Raw genomic sequence first — 20,652 nt, forward strand, 5'->3', positions numbered from 1 at the left:
ATGTGATGTGTCCATGTTGTGTTTTGGGGTATTTCCTGTTGTGGGTACTAGATCTACCAACACAAGTGAGGTATCATTTTTATTGGGAGACTTGGGGAAACTCTGGGTGGAAATACATTTGTGGCTCCTCTCAGATTCCAGAACTTGCTGTCTCTGAAATGTGAGAAAAAGGTGTTGAGGTTTGCAAAGGATTCTGGGTAACAAAACCTGGTGAGAGCCCCACAAGTCACCCCGTCCTGGAATTCCCTAGGTGTCTAGTTTTCGAAATGCACTGATTTGGTAGGTTTTCCAAGGTGCCAGCTGAGCTAAAGAGAAAAATCCACAGCTAGGCACTTTCCAAAAACAGTTTTCAATGTAAAAATGGGGTGTGTCCATGTTGTGTTTCCGGTCGCAGGCACTAGGCCTACCCACGCAAGTGAGGTACTATTTTTATCAGGTGACTTAGGGGAACACAGAATAGCAGAACAAATGTTATTGCCCCTTGTCTTTCTACACATTTTATCCTTCCAAATGTGAGACAGTGTGTAAAAAAGACAACTATTTGAGAAATACCCTGTGATTCACATGCTAGTATGGGCACCACGGAATTCAGAGATGTGCAAATAACTACTGCTTCTCAACACCTTATCTTGTGCCCATCTTGAAAATACATAGGTTTTCTTGATACCTATTTCTTACTCTTTATATTTCAGCAAATGAATTGCTGTATACCAGATATAGAATGAAAACCCATTGCAAGGTGCAGCTCCTTTGTTGGCTCTGGGTACCTAGGGTTCTTGATTAACCTACAAGCCCTATATATCCCCAAAACCAGAAGAGTCCAGCAGTTGTAATGGTATATTGCTTTCAAAAATCTGACATCACAGGAAAAAGTTACAGAGTAAAGCACGGAAAAAAATGGCTCTTTTTTCAACTCAATTTCAATATTTTTTAATTTCAGCTGTTATTTTCTGTTGGAAAAGTTTGTAGGATCTACAAAAATTACCACTTGCTGAATTTAGAATTTTGTCTATTTTTCCGAAATGTTTAACTTTCCGGGATCCAGCATTGGTTTCACACCCATTTCTGTCACTAACTGGAAGGAGGCTGAAAGCACAAAAAATATAAAAAATGCGGTGTGTCCCAGTAAAATGCCAAAATTGTGTTGAAAAATGTAGTTTTCTGATTCAGGTCAGCCTGTTCCTGAAAGCTGGGAAGATGGTGATTTTAGCATTGCAAACTCTTTGTTGATGCCATTTTCAGGAATAAAAACACAAGCCTTCTTCTGCAGCCCTTTTTTCCATTTTATTTTTTTTAAACAATATTTTTGCTGTATTTTGGCTAATTGCTTTGTCTCCTCCAGGGGAACCCACAAACTCTGGGTACCTCTAGAATCCCTAGGATGTTGGAAAAAGGACACAAATTTGGCGTGGGTAGCTTATGGGGATGAAAAGTTATGAGGGCCTAAGCGCAAACTGCTCCAAATAGCCAAAAAAAGGCCCGGCCCCTGATGGGAAAAAGGCCTGGCGACGAAGGGGCTAAGTGAAAAAGAAAAAAATAACATTTGCCCTAATTCAACAGGGTTTATAATAGCCATTGGAATTACTGGTTGCATTATTTGTAGGAGAATCAACAAAGAGGGGGGGCAGAGTTGGGATATTCGGAGAGTAACTCCTGGTCCCGTGTGCAAGGTTCCCAAAGGACAGTAAATCAAAGAGATTACACACGGTTCCAATTAGTACTGTGGGTTTCTATCAAGTGGATGGTTCAGTCATTAACTGAAAACCAAGGTTTTTCGAAGCAAGAGCCCTCACTCACCATCCGGTGACATGCTTCATCATAGGGCCAGCTCCTCGTCAGGCCGGCGCTGCAATGCCTGACGGGCCCCACAAAGGGGCACTTTGCCGGAGATCTTTTGAAATTCAAAAAAAGCCGGTCATGAAAAATAAAGTGAAGGATTGGTGAATAGAAAGATTAAAAATGCCTAGGGGTAACAACTAATAATTTTAATTCACGTGCTCATACCTCTGGCAAGATTAAAAACCAAAACACGGTTTTGGGATAATTCGTCAGGACCTATTAACATACCTAGTCCTTTAAATGGTGGAAATATCCACAGATGAAAATCAAAACCCTCCAAAAATTCATGGTATGGCCACATCGGGGGAGTCCAGGCTACAGAAATCAACTCAGATTTGTTGAAGGTATGTTCGATGCCTGATAACCTATGCCGGTACCACATGTGTGTCGACCGTACCTTCAACAAATCTGAGTTGATTTCTGTAGCCTGGACTCCCCCGATGTGGCCCTACCATGAATTTTTGGAGGGTTTTGATTTTCATATCTGTGGATATTTCCACCATTTAAAGGATTAGGTATGTTAATAGGTCCTGACGAATCGCATAAGGTAATTCTTTTATTATAAGCGAGAAACATGTTGACCGATTATATAGAGTAACACAGGGGATCCTGTGTGCTCTGTCTCTTGTATACTATCTATTTCCAGGAGACACAACGACTACTATTATACCTACCTACACCTCTAAGGGGTTTGTGGACATTATCCCACTAACTCCCCGTGTTTTGGTTTTTAATCTTGCCAGAGGTATGAGCACGTGAATTAAAATTATTAGTTGTTACCCCTAGGCATTTTTAATCTTTCTATTCACCAATCCTTCACTTTATTTTTCATGACCGGCTTTTTTTGAATTTCAAAAGATCTCCGGCAAAGTGCCCCTTTGTGGGGCCCGTCAGGCATTGCAGCGCCGGCCTGACGAGGAGCTGGCCCTATGATGAAGCATGTCACCGGATGGTGAGTGAGGGCTCTTGCTTCGAAAAACCTTGGTTTTCAGTTAATGACTGAACCATCCACTTGATAGAAACCCACAGTACTAATTGGAACCGTGTGTAATCTCTTTGATTTACTGCATTATTTGTACACATTTCGTTAATGATTGTGTGATAAATATAAGTCCCCTCGTTTGTGGGGCTGATCTGGTGTTACCAGAGTTTCCAGCCTGCGTCTGTCATTCTTTGGATAGGAAGATTAAACTAGAGCGAGAAGTGGATGTACTTGGGTTTGCTAAAGCAGTCCGACACAGTTCTTTGTTTCCAACTGAGAGAGAAAAATTAGATTTTCCAATATTTGCTTGACACATACATTGCCTGGGAAACATATAGCACTAGGACTGCACATTTCAGGCCCAGTTAAAGAGTTAGATATATTGGAATATTCTTTAATGCCCACTTAAAGACATAGTTATATTGGAATATCCTTTAATTTTGCAATCTATTAGCAAGTTTTCTCTATTTCAGCAGCATTTATAGGCATGTGTCACAAGCCATATGTCATATATAAATGTTTTTTTGTTCAATTATCCTAAATTGATGGGATTTGACATCAGACTGAACTATGTGCAGTCTGTGTTTGAAAGTGTATTTTGAGGTTGATATCGCGTATGTTGTTGTGAAATAATTCTGTCTGGATCCCTCGTGTTAGTGGTTGTAGATATTTTAAATAAGGCAATGTATGAAGAATGGATGAGTATTTTTGTTGTGAAATCGTTTTCGTGTGCAAAATGAACTTCTGTGCACATTTTCTAAAGGATTTTTGTATGGTTTTTTTCGAATAAAAAAGCAGTGTGGAAAATACCATAGGAGTGAATTAAAAAAAAGGGAAATTCGATTTTATTAACTTTTAGTATTTATAGGCCATGGCTGTAGCCCCACAGAGCATAATAAGCATGATAAGAAACGGGCCGGAGAAAGGAATTTAGAGGACAGGATAAAATGCACACTGGTTTACTAAATGTGCAAGGATATCTTAGGTGTATGTGGGAAAGTAAGTCACACTTGTCCTAACAAGGAACTTTACTTAACAAAGAGACACTTGATTTAAAGTGTTTAGTGGCCTGTTTTCATGGGAAACTACGGTAAGGTAAAACCTAGTGCTTAATTTGCAAAATAAAGAGGGCGGGGCTCAAAGCATTGCTCAGAAACTTGCAGTCGGCGCTATTACATTTAGTCACGCAAAAAGACAAATCTGAATGGTCCTGATTTCACCACATGCCTCGTAAATTAACTGCTGGATACTCCCTTTTCCTTTATCTCAGTGTTGCAGGTCCCTGCTTTCTCCCTTTTCGATTTTGTTTCCATTTTTCTCTTCCACTTTTTTCTCCTTTGTGTGTTTTGCCCTTTCTTGCTCTTGAAAAATATTAAATGAAGAAAAATTAGTACCAGTGCCCAAAAAATGAGTGCCAGCTGCCCCCACCGGCAACCATTGGCTCAACTTATTCACTGTCTTAATTAGTAAAAACGTGAAAGCTGTGAAAATGCGTAAACATCAATTTTCTTCTCATAAAGCATGACTTTACAAGTACTTTTTAAAAGGAAATTTCTATGGCTATTGAATGTGGAACAAATGTGGAGCAAACAACTTTAAAAAAGAGAATGACATTGTTAGCCATTTCTCTTAGTGCACTGTATGCTGTCTTCAAGACTAGTGACCACGCATGGAATAATGTAGTAAGAAACCAATGACAAATAGTTAACCTTCTGACATTTATAAACTACTTTACAAGCCATCTAGATTTTACAGCTTTGTGGATGGCCTGCAAGAAACAATAGATTAAACATCGGAACATATCCTCAACATAGGAGTTGCTATCATCAATAATAAGAGAAATGGTGTGGGCAGAATAAGATAATTTGATCTATAAGTATAGCTCGGATATCCTAGAGAGATAAGCAGAATGATTAGACTTGACTATTGTGAGAGTGGTGTTCTAAGGAAAATCAAGACCAAGGGGGTTATTCTAACTTTGGAGGAGTGTTAATCCGTCCCAAAAGTGACGGTAAAGTGACAGATATACCACCAGCCGTATTACGAGTTCCATAGGATATAAAGGACTCGTAATACGGCTGGTGGTAAATCCATCACTTTTCCGTCACTTTTGGGACGGATTAACACCTCCTCCAAAGTTAGAATAACCCCCAAGTGCAATAGAAATAAAGCATGGGTATCAGTGTGAGAGTGCTGGAGTGTGTGTGTGTGTGTGTGGGAGCTTGTGTGTGTTTGGTGTGGGCATAACTCTCCTAATTCCATGTGTACTCGCGCAGAATTAGTCAAATGTTCTGCAAGATTGTAGGGTATTATGGGAGAACAGTAATTCTGCTATTAGTGCTATTTGCTTAGTGCAAGAATGCATCTGGTCCAAAATGGATAAAGAAGTGACACAAAGTAGAACAGTACACGAATAGCGAGCATGAGCAACTGCACACACCTGCTAAATGTGCTCTTGCAGTAGGGTTTTTCTCACCATATTACTCTTAATTATGCGAGCGGGTGTAATTGCTGTATTTTTGTTAATTGTACATTAAAGAGTAATGTGGAAATATGAAAATGACTCTGATTACTCTGGTGCAATTAAAATTCCGTCGCGACCTTGTGTGTATATGTGTGAGGTCACACACAGACATAAATCTGTTTCTATGTGCACACATGTATGCATGGGTCTGAGTGTTAAGCATGTGTTTGGACCCCCACCAGTGTGTGTCATTGCATGTGCAGGGATAACAGGATTTCTTTTACGTGACAGGCATCCGTTTCGATATCGGTGAAAAAGATTTAAATGAAATCAATGTGCCTGTGCAACCGACTATGACAGAAAGTTGCCGGAGCAGGCTAGATGAACAATAATAAAACCTAATTGCCCTATCAGTGAGTGCCATCATCCATTTCTTCTAGTATTGACTGTGTCTATTTACAACATAAAGGTTACAGGAGTTCAAACACTCTAATAAGTATGACAGTTGAATTGTTCATTTGTTTTTCATAGACACGTGTGTTTCAACTTCCTTCATTCTTTGATATCATAAAATAATTAGTAACTTCTAGTAAAGTAGGTAGCTTTTGAGACTTTATTAAATGAGGCAAATATCCAAAACTGCAGAATGGCGGGCTGTGAAGGCAAAACTGCAAAGGGTCGGTGTGAACTGAGGCTCCTGTGAAGTTCACATCAAACCATGCATAGCCAGATTGCAGAACTTTCATACGCAGTGAAATCACAACTATGGTCTAAGTGAAATAGGAATTATCCTCAAAAATCAATTTTAAAACATATGTGTCCATATTAAATGTTAGTATGTTGTAGAAAGTAACAGATATGCAATCATTTATCTGTGATAAAAAAAAAAAAATAATAACTCTTGCAAGTATAACCTTTTTAGTATTCACCTTTGTCCAAATAGGGACCACAATCCTAGTCAGGGTAAGTGACACACAATCCAAATTATCCTATGCCCACCCGCTGGTAGCTTGGCACTGGGCAGTCAGGCTTAACTTAGAAGGCAATGTGCAAAGTATTTGTGCAATAAATCATACAGTGACACAGTGAAAACCCCACAGAAATACACCACACAGGTTTAGAAAAATATAAGATATTTATCTTGTTGGATTAAGGTAAAAACCGATAAAGATTCAATAAGCACAAGTTGAGATATCACTTTTGTAAGAAAAAAGAGTCAAATCTTAGAAATCAACAGTTGGCTCTTGTTTTCACTAAGTACCTGGTTTGCGTAAAAAATAACACGCATGGAGAATGCAGAGAAGGAGAAGCGTGGAAAAATAGGGTGTGCGTTGGAATTTCTACCACAGCACAGACGATGAATCGTTTATTTTGATGCTGAAAGGGGCTCTGCATTGATTTCCAGCATGCTGTCTTGCTTCCTTCATTGTGATGCGGAAATCCTTTTGATGCCCCGGGGCGATGGTTGGAAATCCTGGGTGTGCGGGATGAAGTCAAAGGCATTGAGTCGATCCAGTAGGTGATGCATTAAATTTTATGTCACACGGCAGGTGCTGTGTCGATTCTTCACTCAGGAAGTCGGACTGCTTCATTCTGGTTCGGCTGTATGTTGATCCGGTAGGACTGTGCGTAGAATTTCCGGTCCCAAGGCAGGCGTTGCATAGATTCTTCACTCGGGAAGTCAGGCTGCGTTGTTTTGGTTCGGCTGTGAGTCAATTTCTCAGTCGCACCACCGCTGTGCGTTGTTTTTGGCAGTCTGGGCATTGATTTTGGGTGCACAAGGAGTTCCTTGAAGAGATTACATCTTTTTGGCCCTGAGACTTCAGAAAACAGGAGGCAAGCTCAATCGAAGCCCTTGGAGCACTTCTCAGCAAAGTCAGAGGCCAGCAGGGCAGCAGCAGGGCAGCAGTCCTTCTCAGCAAAGCAGTCCAGATGAGTCCTTTGGGCAGCCAGGCAGTTCCTCTTGACAAGTTGCAGGTCCAGGCCCAGAAGTGTCTGAGTTGGTTGGGTCAGGGACCCAGTTTATATAGCCAAAAATTACTTTGAAGTGGGGGAGACTTCAAAAAGTGGTTTTGAAGTGCACAAGGTCCCCTTTCAGCACAGGTCTGTCTGCCAGGGTCCCAGTAGGGGGTTTGGCAGTCCATTGTGTGAGGGCAAGCCACTAGCCTTTGAATTGTAATTGTGAGGCCCTCCACCCTTCCAGGGCAGGAAAACCCATTCAGTATGCAGATGAATGGAAATGTGTCTGAGTGTCCTGTGTTTGTGGTTGTCTTGGTGGAATGCACAAGGGTGCTGTCAACCAGCCCAACACAGCCGTGGATTGGAAACAGGCTGTAAGGCACAGATGGATTTTAAGTGCAGAGAAATGCTCACTTTCTAAAAGTGGCATTTTTAAAATAGTAATATAACATCCAACCTCACCAATAAGCAGGATTTTGTATCACCATTCTGGCCATACTAAATATGACCTGGTTACCCCTTTCTGATCAGAAGCTACCACTCAAATAGTTTATGAGGGTCGCCCTAATGCTATCCTATGAAAGGAGCAGGCCTCACAGTACTGGAAATCAAATTTAGGAGTTTTCCCCTACCAGGCCATTTAAAATACACCTGTATATGTCCTGCCTTTTATCTACATGGCACCTGCCCTATGGGTTACCTAGGGCCTACTTTAGGGGTGAGGTATTTGTAGAAAAATGGGAGTTTAAGGCTTGGCAAGTACTTTTAAATGCCAAGTCAAAATGGCGGTGAAACTGCACACACAGGCCTTGCAATGGCAGGCCTGAGACCTGGTTAAGGGGCTACTTGTGTGGGTGGCACAACCAGTGCTGCAGGCCCACTAGTAGCATTCAATTTCCAGGTCCTGGGCACATCTAGTGCACTTTACTAGGGACTTACAAGTAAATTAAATATGACAATTGGGTATGAGCCAATGTTACCATGTTTTTAGGGAGAAAGCACACACACTTTAGCACTAGTTAGCAGTAGTAAAGTGTCCATAGTCTTAAAGCCAACAAAAATGAGGTCAGAAAAAGAAGAGCAGAAAGGCAAAAAGGTTGCAGGTAACCCTTCCGAGAGACCATTACCAACTTTGACTTAACCAGTGAAGTGGGTTTTTATAAATATTACAAAGGTTTTAAGAATTACATTTGTTGGTGTCTCATTTATTAAATTCAATTTTGCATCCCATTGTGTTAATATGGGACAGCTACAGTGAACATAGCATTTGGTGGCTAGTCAATGTAAGGACATTACATTTCTGAATGTCCTATTATTAAATACCATGCACCTGCCTTATAGCCAGCAATGTTAAATGAAAAGCAATTGTATCTCATCAATTATTAGTCCATTCAAAAAGGCAACCAAAACACAAAGAAACAGACAACTAAAATAGTGCAATGTGAGCCCTTGGTGATGCCTACTAAAAAACAAAATGATATGCATCAAGGTACAGATACCAAATGTTAGACCTGTCAGCCTTAGGGTGGTCTTCACCCTCCCATTGTTCTGAATTAATTTTGTTAGCCTTCCTGCTCTGTGCACTTAACCACTGATATTGGCATATTTAATTTATTTACAAATCCCTAGTAAAGTGGTATATCACATACACAGGACCTGTAAATTAAATGCTACTAATGGGCCTGCGGCACTTCTTGTGCCAACCACTTAAAAAGCCATTTAAAACTTGTCTCAGGCCTTCCATTGCAGCCTGTCAGCAGTTTTAAACTGCCAATTCGACCTGGCAAAATAAACCATTTGACAATCCAAAACTCTATTTCTAATACATATATGTCACCCCTAAAGTAGGCCATACACAGCCCATAGGGCAGAGTGCATTGTAGTTAAAAAAGTCCAACATGTACTTGTAAGATTTACATGGTTTGGTAATGAAAAACTCACAAATCTGTTTTCACTACTGTGAGGCCTACCACTCCAGGGGGGTTAAATTTGGTTACTTTTTTGCATTTATAAAGTGCTAACTTTGTTAGGTAGTAGGTAGAAAAGTAAAGTCTGATAAATTGTAATTTAAAATTATTTTAATGCTAAAGTTATAATTCTAATAATTGCACTTTTACAAAGTTGGCATTTTGTGCCCCAGCTACTTGGTGCCTACAGCTGTTCCTGTGTCACATAATAGAGGGATTAGGTGTGCCTGGATGGGCCATCTCAGGCAGGATGGGGTTCCATAGCTGGGAACACCCCCACTTCCACTTCAATAAGCTCTGCCCATCCACAAAGTACTTCACAGTAGCCTTCTGTGCCTATAGTCAGACTGGAGCCAGGGCAGAGAGGGAAGAAATTCCTGAAACTTCTTTTGAGGGAAGCACCAGGGATAAAAACAGGATCCTCTAAACCACTCTTAAGTTGACTTTCTGGACCAGTGGAAGGACTCTCAGAGGACCGCCTGCAGCTGTGGCCTGCTGTATACTTCAGAAGACTGTTTTGCTGCGCTAAGAAGAACTGCTCTGCTGCCTAAAGCCTGCTTTGCATGCTGAGAGGTCTGTCCTGCTGCTTGAGCCCTGCATTTCATCTTGAACCCAGGACTTCCCGAGTGACTCCAAAGGGATGCTGGTTGGCCTCCTGATCAGCGCATCAGGGACAGAAAAGGATCCAACCATCTTGGACCCACAGCTGGACCCTACCAGAGTGAGTCCTGACCCTCTAAGTGGTGCCTCTGAAGTCCTTGACCTTTGGAAGTGGTGCTAAAGGTGCCCAGATAGCCCCAATCTAAAACTTGGGAGTAGATAGTTTGGCTAAAAGGTGCTCCGAGGACCGAGAGGAAACTGGGACCTGCCTGCTTGAAGGTCTGCCCAAGGTGCATTGCTTGTATGCCTGACTTTGCGGCAGCTCCTGCTATGTTCTTTTCCACAGCAGCAAAGCCTGTTCAGTGGCTCCTTGCAGAAGGGGAATCCAGCCATGTGGGGCCCTCAATGGATGCAGCCTGCACATTTTTCCCACTGGAGTTTTTTAATTTTCAAAAATGAGACTTTTGGAATGAAGGAATTGTCACTACAACTTTGACCAGAGGCTCTCAGAAGACGATGACTATTCCTCAGACAATACCAGCTTCCTTGCCCCACTAAATGTTACCTTCTCTGCATATTTCCTCAAAACTTCTTCTAAGTATGAAGGTAAGAGGAGACTTGTTCCACTCCATGTTGTGTATCTGAACTGTGCTCCAACACAATAACCCATAACTTTCAACTTTGCCCCAGTCTTGCACTATTATATGTCCGCAGTCGGGGCTTTGATCTTTTAGGCATTATTTTTCACTTCAAAGTTTAAAAATTCATAAATCAAGTTCTGCTGTTTGGTTTTCATCTGTTTGCTGTCAAATAATTTATTAAATTTCATTCCAAAATTGGTGTGGGATATTTCTTGTGTGGTGTTTTCATTTTATAATTATTTTTGTACTGCATGAATACTTTACAAATTGCCCCTAACATAAGCTGGACTGGTTTTGTACCAAAGTTACCAGATGATTAAGACCACGTTACTTAAATGACTTTAATTGTTCACCCTGACAGAGAGTACGCTGTTGCTTTAGAAGGGATCACACCCTCATCCACCATCAGTCCAATTTCTCAACCAAAGGGGCTGGCTTGCTGGTAACAAACGACCTCCTAATGTTCTCAAATCAGTTCTTTAAGTAATAATTCCTTTGACGGCTTGTTTGTTACTCGTTTGCCGACTTTTTGACATTTACTAGGTTGCAAGGGTCTCATCAGGACAAAGACAATATGGGGAAATCTGAAATATCCTAATTAATAGGACTGAATGCTACTGCGTGAGACAACCAAAACGTAAATGGATGAGTGAGGTAATGAAGCTAAGTACATACTCAGGGGGCAGCCCCCTGAAAGCAACTTCAGAAAGAACAGTAAATAACTAAATGAAAGAACGCAGGGCCATGGAGGGCAGGAATGTTTCCAATTATTGATAATTCCAGGGATAAATAGTACGAACCCTTCTCGGGCTGTAGTCAAAAGTGAGTTGAAATCAGCAAACCTCAGGTGGGAGCAAGCGATCCTGGAAGTCCATTGCAGGATCTGCAAGGCTGAAGCCCAGTTCAAAAAACGGGGTAAGTTGATGTCTGAGGAGGCATGTGGATGAGCCGTAAAAATATATACGTTATATTGCCCTTTACCCTTATAAGAATCAGCATATACATTTACATGCAACTGTCGGGAGAGCAACCACTCCCCTGACACTAGGGTGGGTTGCACACCGGGATAACATTGTTTCTCCATCACAGACTGGTTGTTCATTTATTTACTGATCAGTAGCGTATGACGAAAGAGATAGACAAGCACAAAAGATGGTTGGCGATGAGCTAACTTTTCAAATGTTTATTAAATTTCAAGTGAGGAGTAGCTGCTCTGGTGGAAGAAGGTTCCAGGACTTAGTTGTGTGTACCGAGAGCTAACTTCCTCCTGATGTTCTTTTTATAACCATGGGAACATTCAATACCAAAATTCAAACAAACACTCCTGCCATATTGCTCACTCTATTCAAAACCCCCCAAAAAAGATCTTTCTCGGCTCTTTGTGTAATACGGATCTGGTTTTTCACTTGAAATGGTTCGTTCCCTTGTTGCGCTTTTTCATACATTAATTTTATGTTTAACCTAGTGGTTCCATCATTATCCCTTGCACTACGTACCCAGAATTTCTCTCAGATATTTTGAGCAATAATGTCTTAAATTTTGCCAACCGTGTTCATCAAACTATCGGGCTCATCCTGAGTCCCTCCATTAAATCTGAAATAAACAGCTTGCATCTTATTTTTTTTTTTACATCTTTTTTTTTTTCCCCCTCAAAGTTAGAAGGAAATTGATCTTAGAACCAAGGTCTTCGCGCCCAAGAACATCTTCCAGCTATTACCTAGACAATTTGTAGACTAAAACCTGGTCACAAAGTAGTAATATGTGTTATTTTGACAGCCAGTAAAATCCAAAACTCAGAAATGGCTAAAAGAAAAAAGGGGGAAAAAACTAGCAGGGGTAATACTGCAGGAGAAGAATTTCTCTCTGGAAGATTCAGCTCGTGATAATTCTGACCAGGTCGTAATGGGGCCTTATTTATTTTATCGGCTGATTTTGTCAATTGCTTTTAACAATGGAGCTTTTTGTATTATAATAAATGAAAGGACCTAATGGCGTTTAACCATGACGATCAGTGACGAGTGCACTGTAATTTTCATAGAATCTCTTCTCCTGTTCTGCCAAAGCTGTTACATAGAAAACAGCGGAGGTCGCCACGATCAGCTACACTCTCAAAGCTGAATGCCCTGTTTGGCACAATTAATGCAAGTCTATTCGAGCTGAACATAAGGCCTCCCATGCCCTGCGGTGCGAGTACTCTGCGGTGTATAATGAGTTAACAGCACTGACAGGTCGCTTACGTTTGACAAATAGAGCCATTCCCCCACACCTCCTTCTGTGTAGCAACGCATGGTTAATGTATAAATAAAAAATTGCATGGTTATTTTAAATGGAAATTCACGGGAACAAAGAATTCTTGCTGCACGCTAGCATGGCTATTATTTTAAAAACATCCTCCTTTGTGTGTCACAAAATACTAAAAAGAAAGAAAAAATAGGAATTCATTTGAATATTTAGCGTTCTGGATGGATGAAGAGCAGCAGGGAACTGTTTCCCGTGGAGTATAGGAATCACATAAAAGGTTCGACATTGCCATCATGCGGTCATTTATGTGTAGTGCCTGGCAGGACATTACTTCCTTTTACAAATAATGTGGATAAGTGGTACGATTTATTTGCATATTTTTGTATGGAACTAAAGATGATTTGAAAGTGGGACTTACATCATTTAAAAATGTACTAGGACTATAGGCTTTTGAAAACAACCAAACCACATATCGTAAATAGTTTTAAAATGAAGAATGACAAACAGATATTCGCCACTTTGAAGTTCTCTCACTAAAAAAAAAAACAGTTTCGATTTTGAGTGCGTACTATCACTTAAATAGTAGTGTTTTAGGATCTACGTTTCCTATATGTAATGCTTTCCCACCTGTAAGTTTAGTTTATGTGAATGTAAATGGCCTGTCAAACGAGGAGCAGCACCTTTTGAATAATAAACCTTTGCTTTAGCGCATTTCTCAGTACTTCCAACTGTTTTGTCTCGAGAGTCTCCAGATACTTCATGTAGAAAGTGTTCGATATTAACAGAACATCGCAATGTTTCCTGGAATGAAATGCAAGAGATGCCTCCACACTAACAAGTTAAGCCGAATCTGATTTGCAACATTGCACGGATTGACTGTTTACGACTGCAGTTTTTCTTCAGTGCAGAGTATCCACAGTCACATGGATAGCTATTAGGGAAGTGTACAAATATGGTCACCATAGTTCTAATATCACGGTCGGGACACATCGTGCAGTCATCAGAAGAGAAATGTGCAATGCTTAATGACGTATGGAAACCGACAACGAATGCATCGATGCAGAGTGAAAACTTGATTAGGAATTATGGGTTAGTTATTTTAAGAATGTCACTTTTTGCATGCAGTCACACAGGATTCACCTTTTCCTAGACATTAGCTTTGCTAGTAGTATAACTATTTGCAATGTGACTCTCCTATTAGCTGCCACAGTGTGTGCACTCTGGCCCCAAATTTGTACTGTCAGAATTGGTTTCAACTAATTGGTCTATTTAGCTTTCTTGTAAGGCCATGACAGGTGGTAGTGCAGGAATTGCACTAGTGCAGTGGAACCGAGGCCCATATTTACACTTTTTTAGCACAGCATTTGCGCAGCTTTTGTGCCAAAAAAATTACGCGAATGCGGCGCTAAAAAAGTATAAATATGAGCCCAAATGTCTTATGTGGGCTGCAGCATGTATTTACATTACCCACATAAAATATTGCACTACCAGGAGCATCACTGTACTCTGGCTACAGTCTAAAAGCATTGCAGTGCCACAAAGAAAGGAAAAGTGCCTTTGCCATTTAGCAAAACCATTTTTTTATTAGTAAGCCTAGATAGCAGAGTGAATTAGGGAGATCCAAACCTATTCTAATAAGCCATCTTGGAATTTTTTCAGTGGGTGCTTGCCAGATCCAGAAACATAAAAAGCATTCCTGACTCAGAGAAGACACAGCTGGCTACTGAGAACTGCATCATGCAGGAGCCCTGACTGGAGGTTGCTCACATAGTGGCTACCTCCCGGCCGGGCCCATCAAGAGTTCCGTGCTAGGAAATCTGAGTTTCTGCCCGCTGGCCTGGTGGGAAATACCCTACAGCAATGTCTCTGGCTCGCAATCAAGCCGGCGGCAATGCTGTAGGATGCAGGATGCACCAGCACCCTCGCAATGTTCACATGTGACGGTGCTGACCAGGGGGACCCCTGTACTGCCCTTGCCAAGTGCATGAGCAGTGCAGGGGCCCCACTGGGGCCCAATGCGCCCATTCTCTGCCAGCCTTTTCATGGTGGTGCTACCACCATGACATTGCCGTCAGAGAACAAGGTGGTAATCCCCAGGGCAGATTAGGACCACCACAACCGCCGGAACGCCAGGATCTCAGATCCTGGTGGTCCTGGCGGTCCAACCGGGGCACGACCCCCATGGTCATAATATGGCACTCAGACTGCTGCATTGGCAGCGGTCCGACCACCACCGCGAGTCTGGCGGTCAAGTGACCGCCAGACTCGTAATGACCCCCTTAATGTCTAGAAGGTTACCCTGAGGACGTGTGGACTGCAGGAGTGACTAGGAGAAACTTTCCCAGTAGGTGGACAAAAGTGGGACTTTGTCATTCTTGAAAGCTGTCCCAAAAGTTCTGAGTCTTCCCATAATAGATCACACCCAAAGCAGGGAAGAAAACAATTGATTAATTCCAGTCAGAAATGTTTGTAGTGGCGAAAACAGGTTCAGTGGGTCCTAGAAGTAAAGTTATCTGCCCTGTGAATTTTAGCCTACCTACAACTTTCAGCCTTTTTCCACAGGAAGATTTTGTAATCCAAATAGTTACTAAGTGAAAGGATATCACAGGGTGAGGCAGTCTATCTATTTCAGCATTACAGTGCCCTAGTGGCTTTGAAATACATCTTTGTTCCACTCTGAGCTTTTCTGGGTACCAAAATCAATGGCTTCAGGACAAACTAGATGATGATGCCTGAAACTCTGAGGAACACTCAGTAGCTTCAGCTTTTGACTTTACACTGTTGGAAAATTTTGATTACCAAAAGGTAGACTGCATCAGAATGTAAACACTTTCATTGAAACAACCTGCTTTGTGTTTCCCATTTCCTCTCTATTGTGGTTGTCCTGAAACCATTCCTAGGTCCATATCATATGCAGACTGATATTTTTCAGTGGTGCTTTACTTTTTTTGCATTAATTTTGCCTTAAAACTTTGAAGATTTTTATATCTTGTTCCCCTTTGATTCTGTTTTCTTGACTTTAAAGTGTTTGGCACTAACTGACCTCAGCACACATTTGTTTGGGAAATTGCTTGATGTTTGTGTGAGAGAGCGTAGTTTAAATATTACATATTATAGACGTGAAATGCTTATGTCTAACAATGCTGTATTAATAAAATATTCATTGAAGCGTATTCATAAATATGGAGAATTGTTCATATGTATAAACTAATGTCGACTGTAAGAAATAATCGTTTATAGTTTGCCTAACTGAGCACATTAACACGTATAAAACTGCATTCATTGGAACCATATATCCTAAGTTAGCGTGAGTCGAGAACTAGCTGTGTAACTCTCATATTAAAGCATATTTTTCTGTTTCTCCAGTGTGCTGACTTGCAAAAGACCATGACCCAGCGATTGTTCTTTTCCCTTATTAGTTTGCAACATCACCCAACTCCCCCATCCGCATGCTAGTAGCTTTCATATAGAATTATGCGCTTTGAAACATTATTGGACACTTCCAAGGACAATGGAGCGAGGAGAAGAGAACTTTTGACCTGACGAGTGCCAAGGAGATGAAGTAACCCCGGATATGCCACCTACGAAATACGTCAATTATGATGACCAATTAGAACCAAATAAAGTATACAAAAGACAAAATGCATTACTTAATGTATAATGTGATAGGTTGACAATGGTAGGGTGTATTGACTGACCAATAGAATTTTGGGGGAATGAATTACGAAAAAGGGATAAAAACCCATGACACAGGGAATAGAACACATTAGGTAGGGAATGATATCGATTGCATCTCGAAACTCTGTCACTCTATTTGGTGACCTGAGACTTAGAGAAAACCATCCTTGCCCATTAGACTGCCCCTACACTTTTCTCCTTATGAGGAGAGTGTCTTTGCTTTTAAACTTAGATAGACTGACGGCAATCTAACTGATGTCCTGAAGACGAAGACTAATCCTGAATGCTGACCTAATCAGAGGAGGGTAATTATATGTTGCTAATGAAAAATTCTTTATTTGCCTTTCTTTCTAGGTACCAACTGCTGTATGTTTTTTATTAGAGACCTTAGTTAGATGTTTCCAAATTGGTGTTCAAAATTGTTTTGCATGACGCCCAACATGCTAATGCTAATTAGAGGTTAGACGAGGTATTCATTTTGACTGACAAACTGACGTGACTGACATGATGCTATGCTGAAGTTGTATCTTAGAACATTTAATGTATTGTGATCTGGTTATACTCATCTGATTATCTATGCTTCTGATTTCTGCACTATCGAAAGCTTACTGTGGCTGTCATCTTGTAATTGTGCTTATATGCTTCTTGACTTTGAGATTGATACCTTTGCTACTAGATTATAATCAATAGGGAATAAAACTCATAAAACTTCATTAAGGTGTGGTTATTCATGACTGAAAGGTCATGGTTGCGCCGAATGTTTATTAATGCCTAAAACAAGATATATCTTGGTGTTAAATATTGACAATGTTATTGACATATTGATTGGTGTTTTGATCAGTTATCTCGTCCTACGGTGTCTCACCACTGGGTCCAAAGATTCATTGGCCTAAACCGAGTCCTGATGTGTATAGATTAACATAGAAGGACGCGTTAGCATGTGCAATAGCTATCAAGGTTTAAAACTTAATGAGGGTGTGTTTATAAGGTGGTGAAATTTCCCTTTGACACATGGATATCCCACTTTTGACGACAACTATTGTAGTGTAGGAAGTGTATAGCTTTTTAGTCTTAATTTAAAACATGAAGTAAAGGAACAAATCTTAAGTCAGTGGTGAAGAAGACTGGCTCTTTAAATGGTGTACGAAAAAGATGGGCAAGGTGCAGAGAGTCTAAGCAACCCCACTTAGGTATCCAGAGGTAAAAAGCAGACCAACCAATGCTCTGTTTTTGTGGTAGTGTGGGTGACCAGTTAGGCTTATATTGGAGATGTGCTGAGCATTTATTGTACTCACAGTATCAATAAATGCGGTACAAACGCGGAAGAATAACTCACGACCAATTTACAAAAATACCTCAGATATTTATAAAATTGTTAAGACCACGATCATCGATATATGGTAAGTACTTCTTTTGTTATGATTTTTCAAAGTTTGGAAAAAATTGTTCATTTTTTGCGTAATTACACACTATAGGAATTAATGGGAAAATCTTTAAAAATGCATACATAATCAGGCAATGCCTCACAAATTTCTCACAAGTTTCACATTCTACTTTTAGATTGAGGTCATGGAAATGTCCTATTGGCCAGCTGGAGAAGCTTGGGCGGTTCCCAGTTCAAGCAGCAGCAGCAGCTGAAAGTCTTGGAGCTGGTGCACAATGAAGAAGGGGACCACTTGGAAACACATTTCAGAGGTGGACTTAAAGATAAGTCTGGTGGGTCCCCTTAGAGTGCAGTGGTTGCAAGGGGTTAGGGACCCCTAGAGCACAGCTAGTTTGGCATTGCAGAGGTAGGGAGGCCGGGTGAAGTGCAGATAGGTCAGCCAAGAGTCATGCATCAGGGAGTCCTTAGAGCCAGGAGCAGGTCACTAGGAGGGTGGATTGCAGGACAGCAGGGACACTCTGGGTGGTGGTTCTTGGATGTCCTGAAGTCTTTCGACTGGTGCTTGCTTCTGGTCTTTGGAGAGTCCCTATTGGACTTTTCTTCTGGGTGTCCTAATAGGACAACTCAGCCCCTGAAAGTTGCAGTACCACCAAACTTGGCACAATGGTAGGTTTTGTCCTCTGGGTCATTACAGGGAGTACCCGGTAGTGGCTAATGGGCCACTGATCTTAGGGTGGCTACACCCACTATGTGACCACTTCCTGTGGTCACATCCCTAACCCCGATTGGCTATTTTCCTGCCATCCAAGACGGAAGAAAATGAAATGGAGTGGTCACCTCACACTTGAGAGGTGGTTCAGACTGTGAGGGGTCACTCCTCTTTCTCTGGATACGTTTTCCAACTGGTTTTCCCCCTCAAAGTGGGGGAAAACCATTGGGCGGTCATCTGCTGCTAGGCGTAGGGCTTAGGTCAGATTCAAAGGTGGTAAGGCCTGTGAAGCTGACAGCTAGTGAAGGATGCCTGACTGGGGAGGAGATGTAACACCTCCACCCAGGAGAGGCTCTCTTCCCAGGAGTCCAGACTTCTGTCTGGTGCCTGCAAGCTGGCAAAGACTAATCATCAACCATGCCAGAGCTGTTAGGTTTGCAGGGTGCACCTCTAATTTGCCCTCTGGGTACATTTTATAATAAATCCAACACTGGCATCAGTGTGGGTTTATTATTCTGAGTAGTGTGATACCAAACAGCCCAGTATTCAGAGAGGCTGGGAAACTCGTAATGACCAGTGTTCAGCACATGTATTTGCTATGGCTTCCCTGTACATACTATGTTTTAAGGTTTTGCAAAGACACATTAGGGGTACGTTGGCTCCTGCACACATATGCCCTCACATGCATTATAATGCACCCTGCCTTAAGGCTGGAAGATCTGCCAGAGGGGTGACTTATATTGCATTCAGTGTAAGTGGACATGGCACTCTTGGTGAGTGCCATGTTGAGTTTACAATTTTGAAATACACCTTGCCATGCAATTGTAGTGGGAGTCTGCATAGGGCTGGTGTGGGGCCTCTCAGAGTGGCATAATTGGTGCTGCAGCTCTGGGGACCCCTCTTCAGTACCCATTCCCTGTGTACCAGGAGTACCATTTACTAGGGACTTACAAGGGTGACTGAAGTGCCGAACATAGTGCAATTTTGGGGAAAGAGATCTAACCCTGGGAACCTGTTTAGCAGGGGCCCAGGGTGCTTACATTTTGAAAACACAACACTTCAAGGAAACAAGTAGGGGGCTACCATGTCAAAAAGGCTCTTTCTCACAAGTGGGAATATTCTGAGGGATTTTCTGAAAAAGTGTATTTAATTTTTATGTATTTTATTAGAAACATGGTATTTTGGGAAGAGTGCTGTTTTGCTTCCTATTTTATTTTAACAAGACTGTTTATATTTTTGAGTGCAGTAAATGGGGGTTAGTGGAATGGCCTTTTATGTGAGACATGCAGTCTTAAAGGTACAGTGAGCTTCAATAGTAAGCCATTTAAATTGGTTGAGGACATTTATGAATCTGTCAAACATTCTTGTTTGAGTGACAGGCCTAGCTGTAGGGTGGAGAATAGTTTTTTAAGGGGTAGGGTGGAATTAAGCTGATCCAGTTAACTGTATATTTTTTTTACTAAATAAGGGAGATTACCAGTGCCTATATGGCATATTTAACAGTTTTTGAGAGAATAAATGGTCTATGCTTTGGAATAGATACAATTACAATCAGGCACTTTTTTTAATTGTCTGAATTTCAAGATTTAGATGTCTCTAGTTTAAAGCCTAGTGATTTAGATGTTTTGACAATCACCTGGAAGATGCGTAGGGCCAGCAGTTCAATAAATCCAATCTTGGGGCTGGACGGTGAATCTGTTAAGTGAGTAGGACTAACTTAGTAGCAGATAAAACTCAGTATGTTGTATATTGACCTTGTGGTTTACCTTTGATTCCATGTATAGATATCAAAGAGGCAATGGACAGCTGCAACAATGGTATCTGTGTTGTCCATCCTAAGGTCCAGGTGTGTATCATTCATATTTAATCAGAGGGTGTTAAACTTACCATTCCCTTCTACATATGCAAACAAATGTGTTGCAAATCATGATTATTATTGATCTACCAGCATTAAAATAAAATAACCATACTTACTTTTAAGGTCCAGATTTCTAGCTCCTGCTGTGCTTTGAGTGGTTATTTTGGTGTCTATCTTTACAGTATGAAGGTTGTTGGTGTCCCTGGAAATCATTACATTGTGCCAGTGATGGTCATTCAGGGGTTTGTTTGAGCTTCCTTTAATGAGGTTGGCACCATTACCGAGGTCAAAAACATAATGCAGATACCTAAAAACAGAAAATTGTAATAT

General features: G+C 41.2%; 1 protein-coding gene across 21 annotated transcripts in view; it reads right to left on the minus strand.

Annotated features, from left to right (window-relative positions):
- The window catches only part of NRXN1 (neurexin 1), a 1,474,248-nt gene that overhangs the window by 518,874 nt on the left and 934,722 nt on the right, over nt 1-20,652 (minus strand). For all 21 annotated transcript variants that reach the window (XM_069234058.1, XM_069234055.1, XM_069234049.1 and 18 more), the window contains one exon: nt 20,439-20,629. In XM_069234058.1, coding sequence (XP_069090159.1) covers nt 20,439-20,629 — 191 coding nt within the window. The remainder of the gene's footprint in view (nt 1-20,438; nt 20,630-20,652) is intronic.

This window comes from Pleurodeles waltl, chromosome 5 (assembly GCF_031143425.1).
Source record: "Pleurodeles waltl isolate 20211129_DDA chromosome 5, aPleWal1.hap1.20221129, whole genome shotgun sequence".
Lineage (NCBI taxonomy): Eukaryota > Metazoa > Chordata > Amphibia > Caudata > Salamandridae > Pleurodeles > Pleurodeles waltl.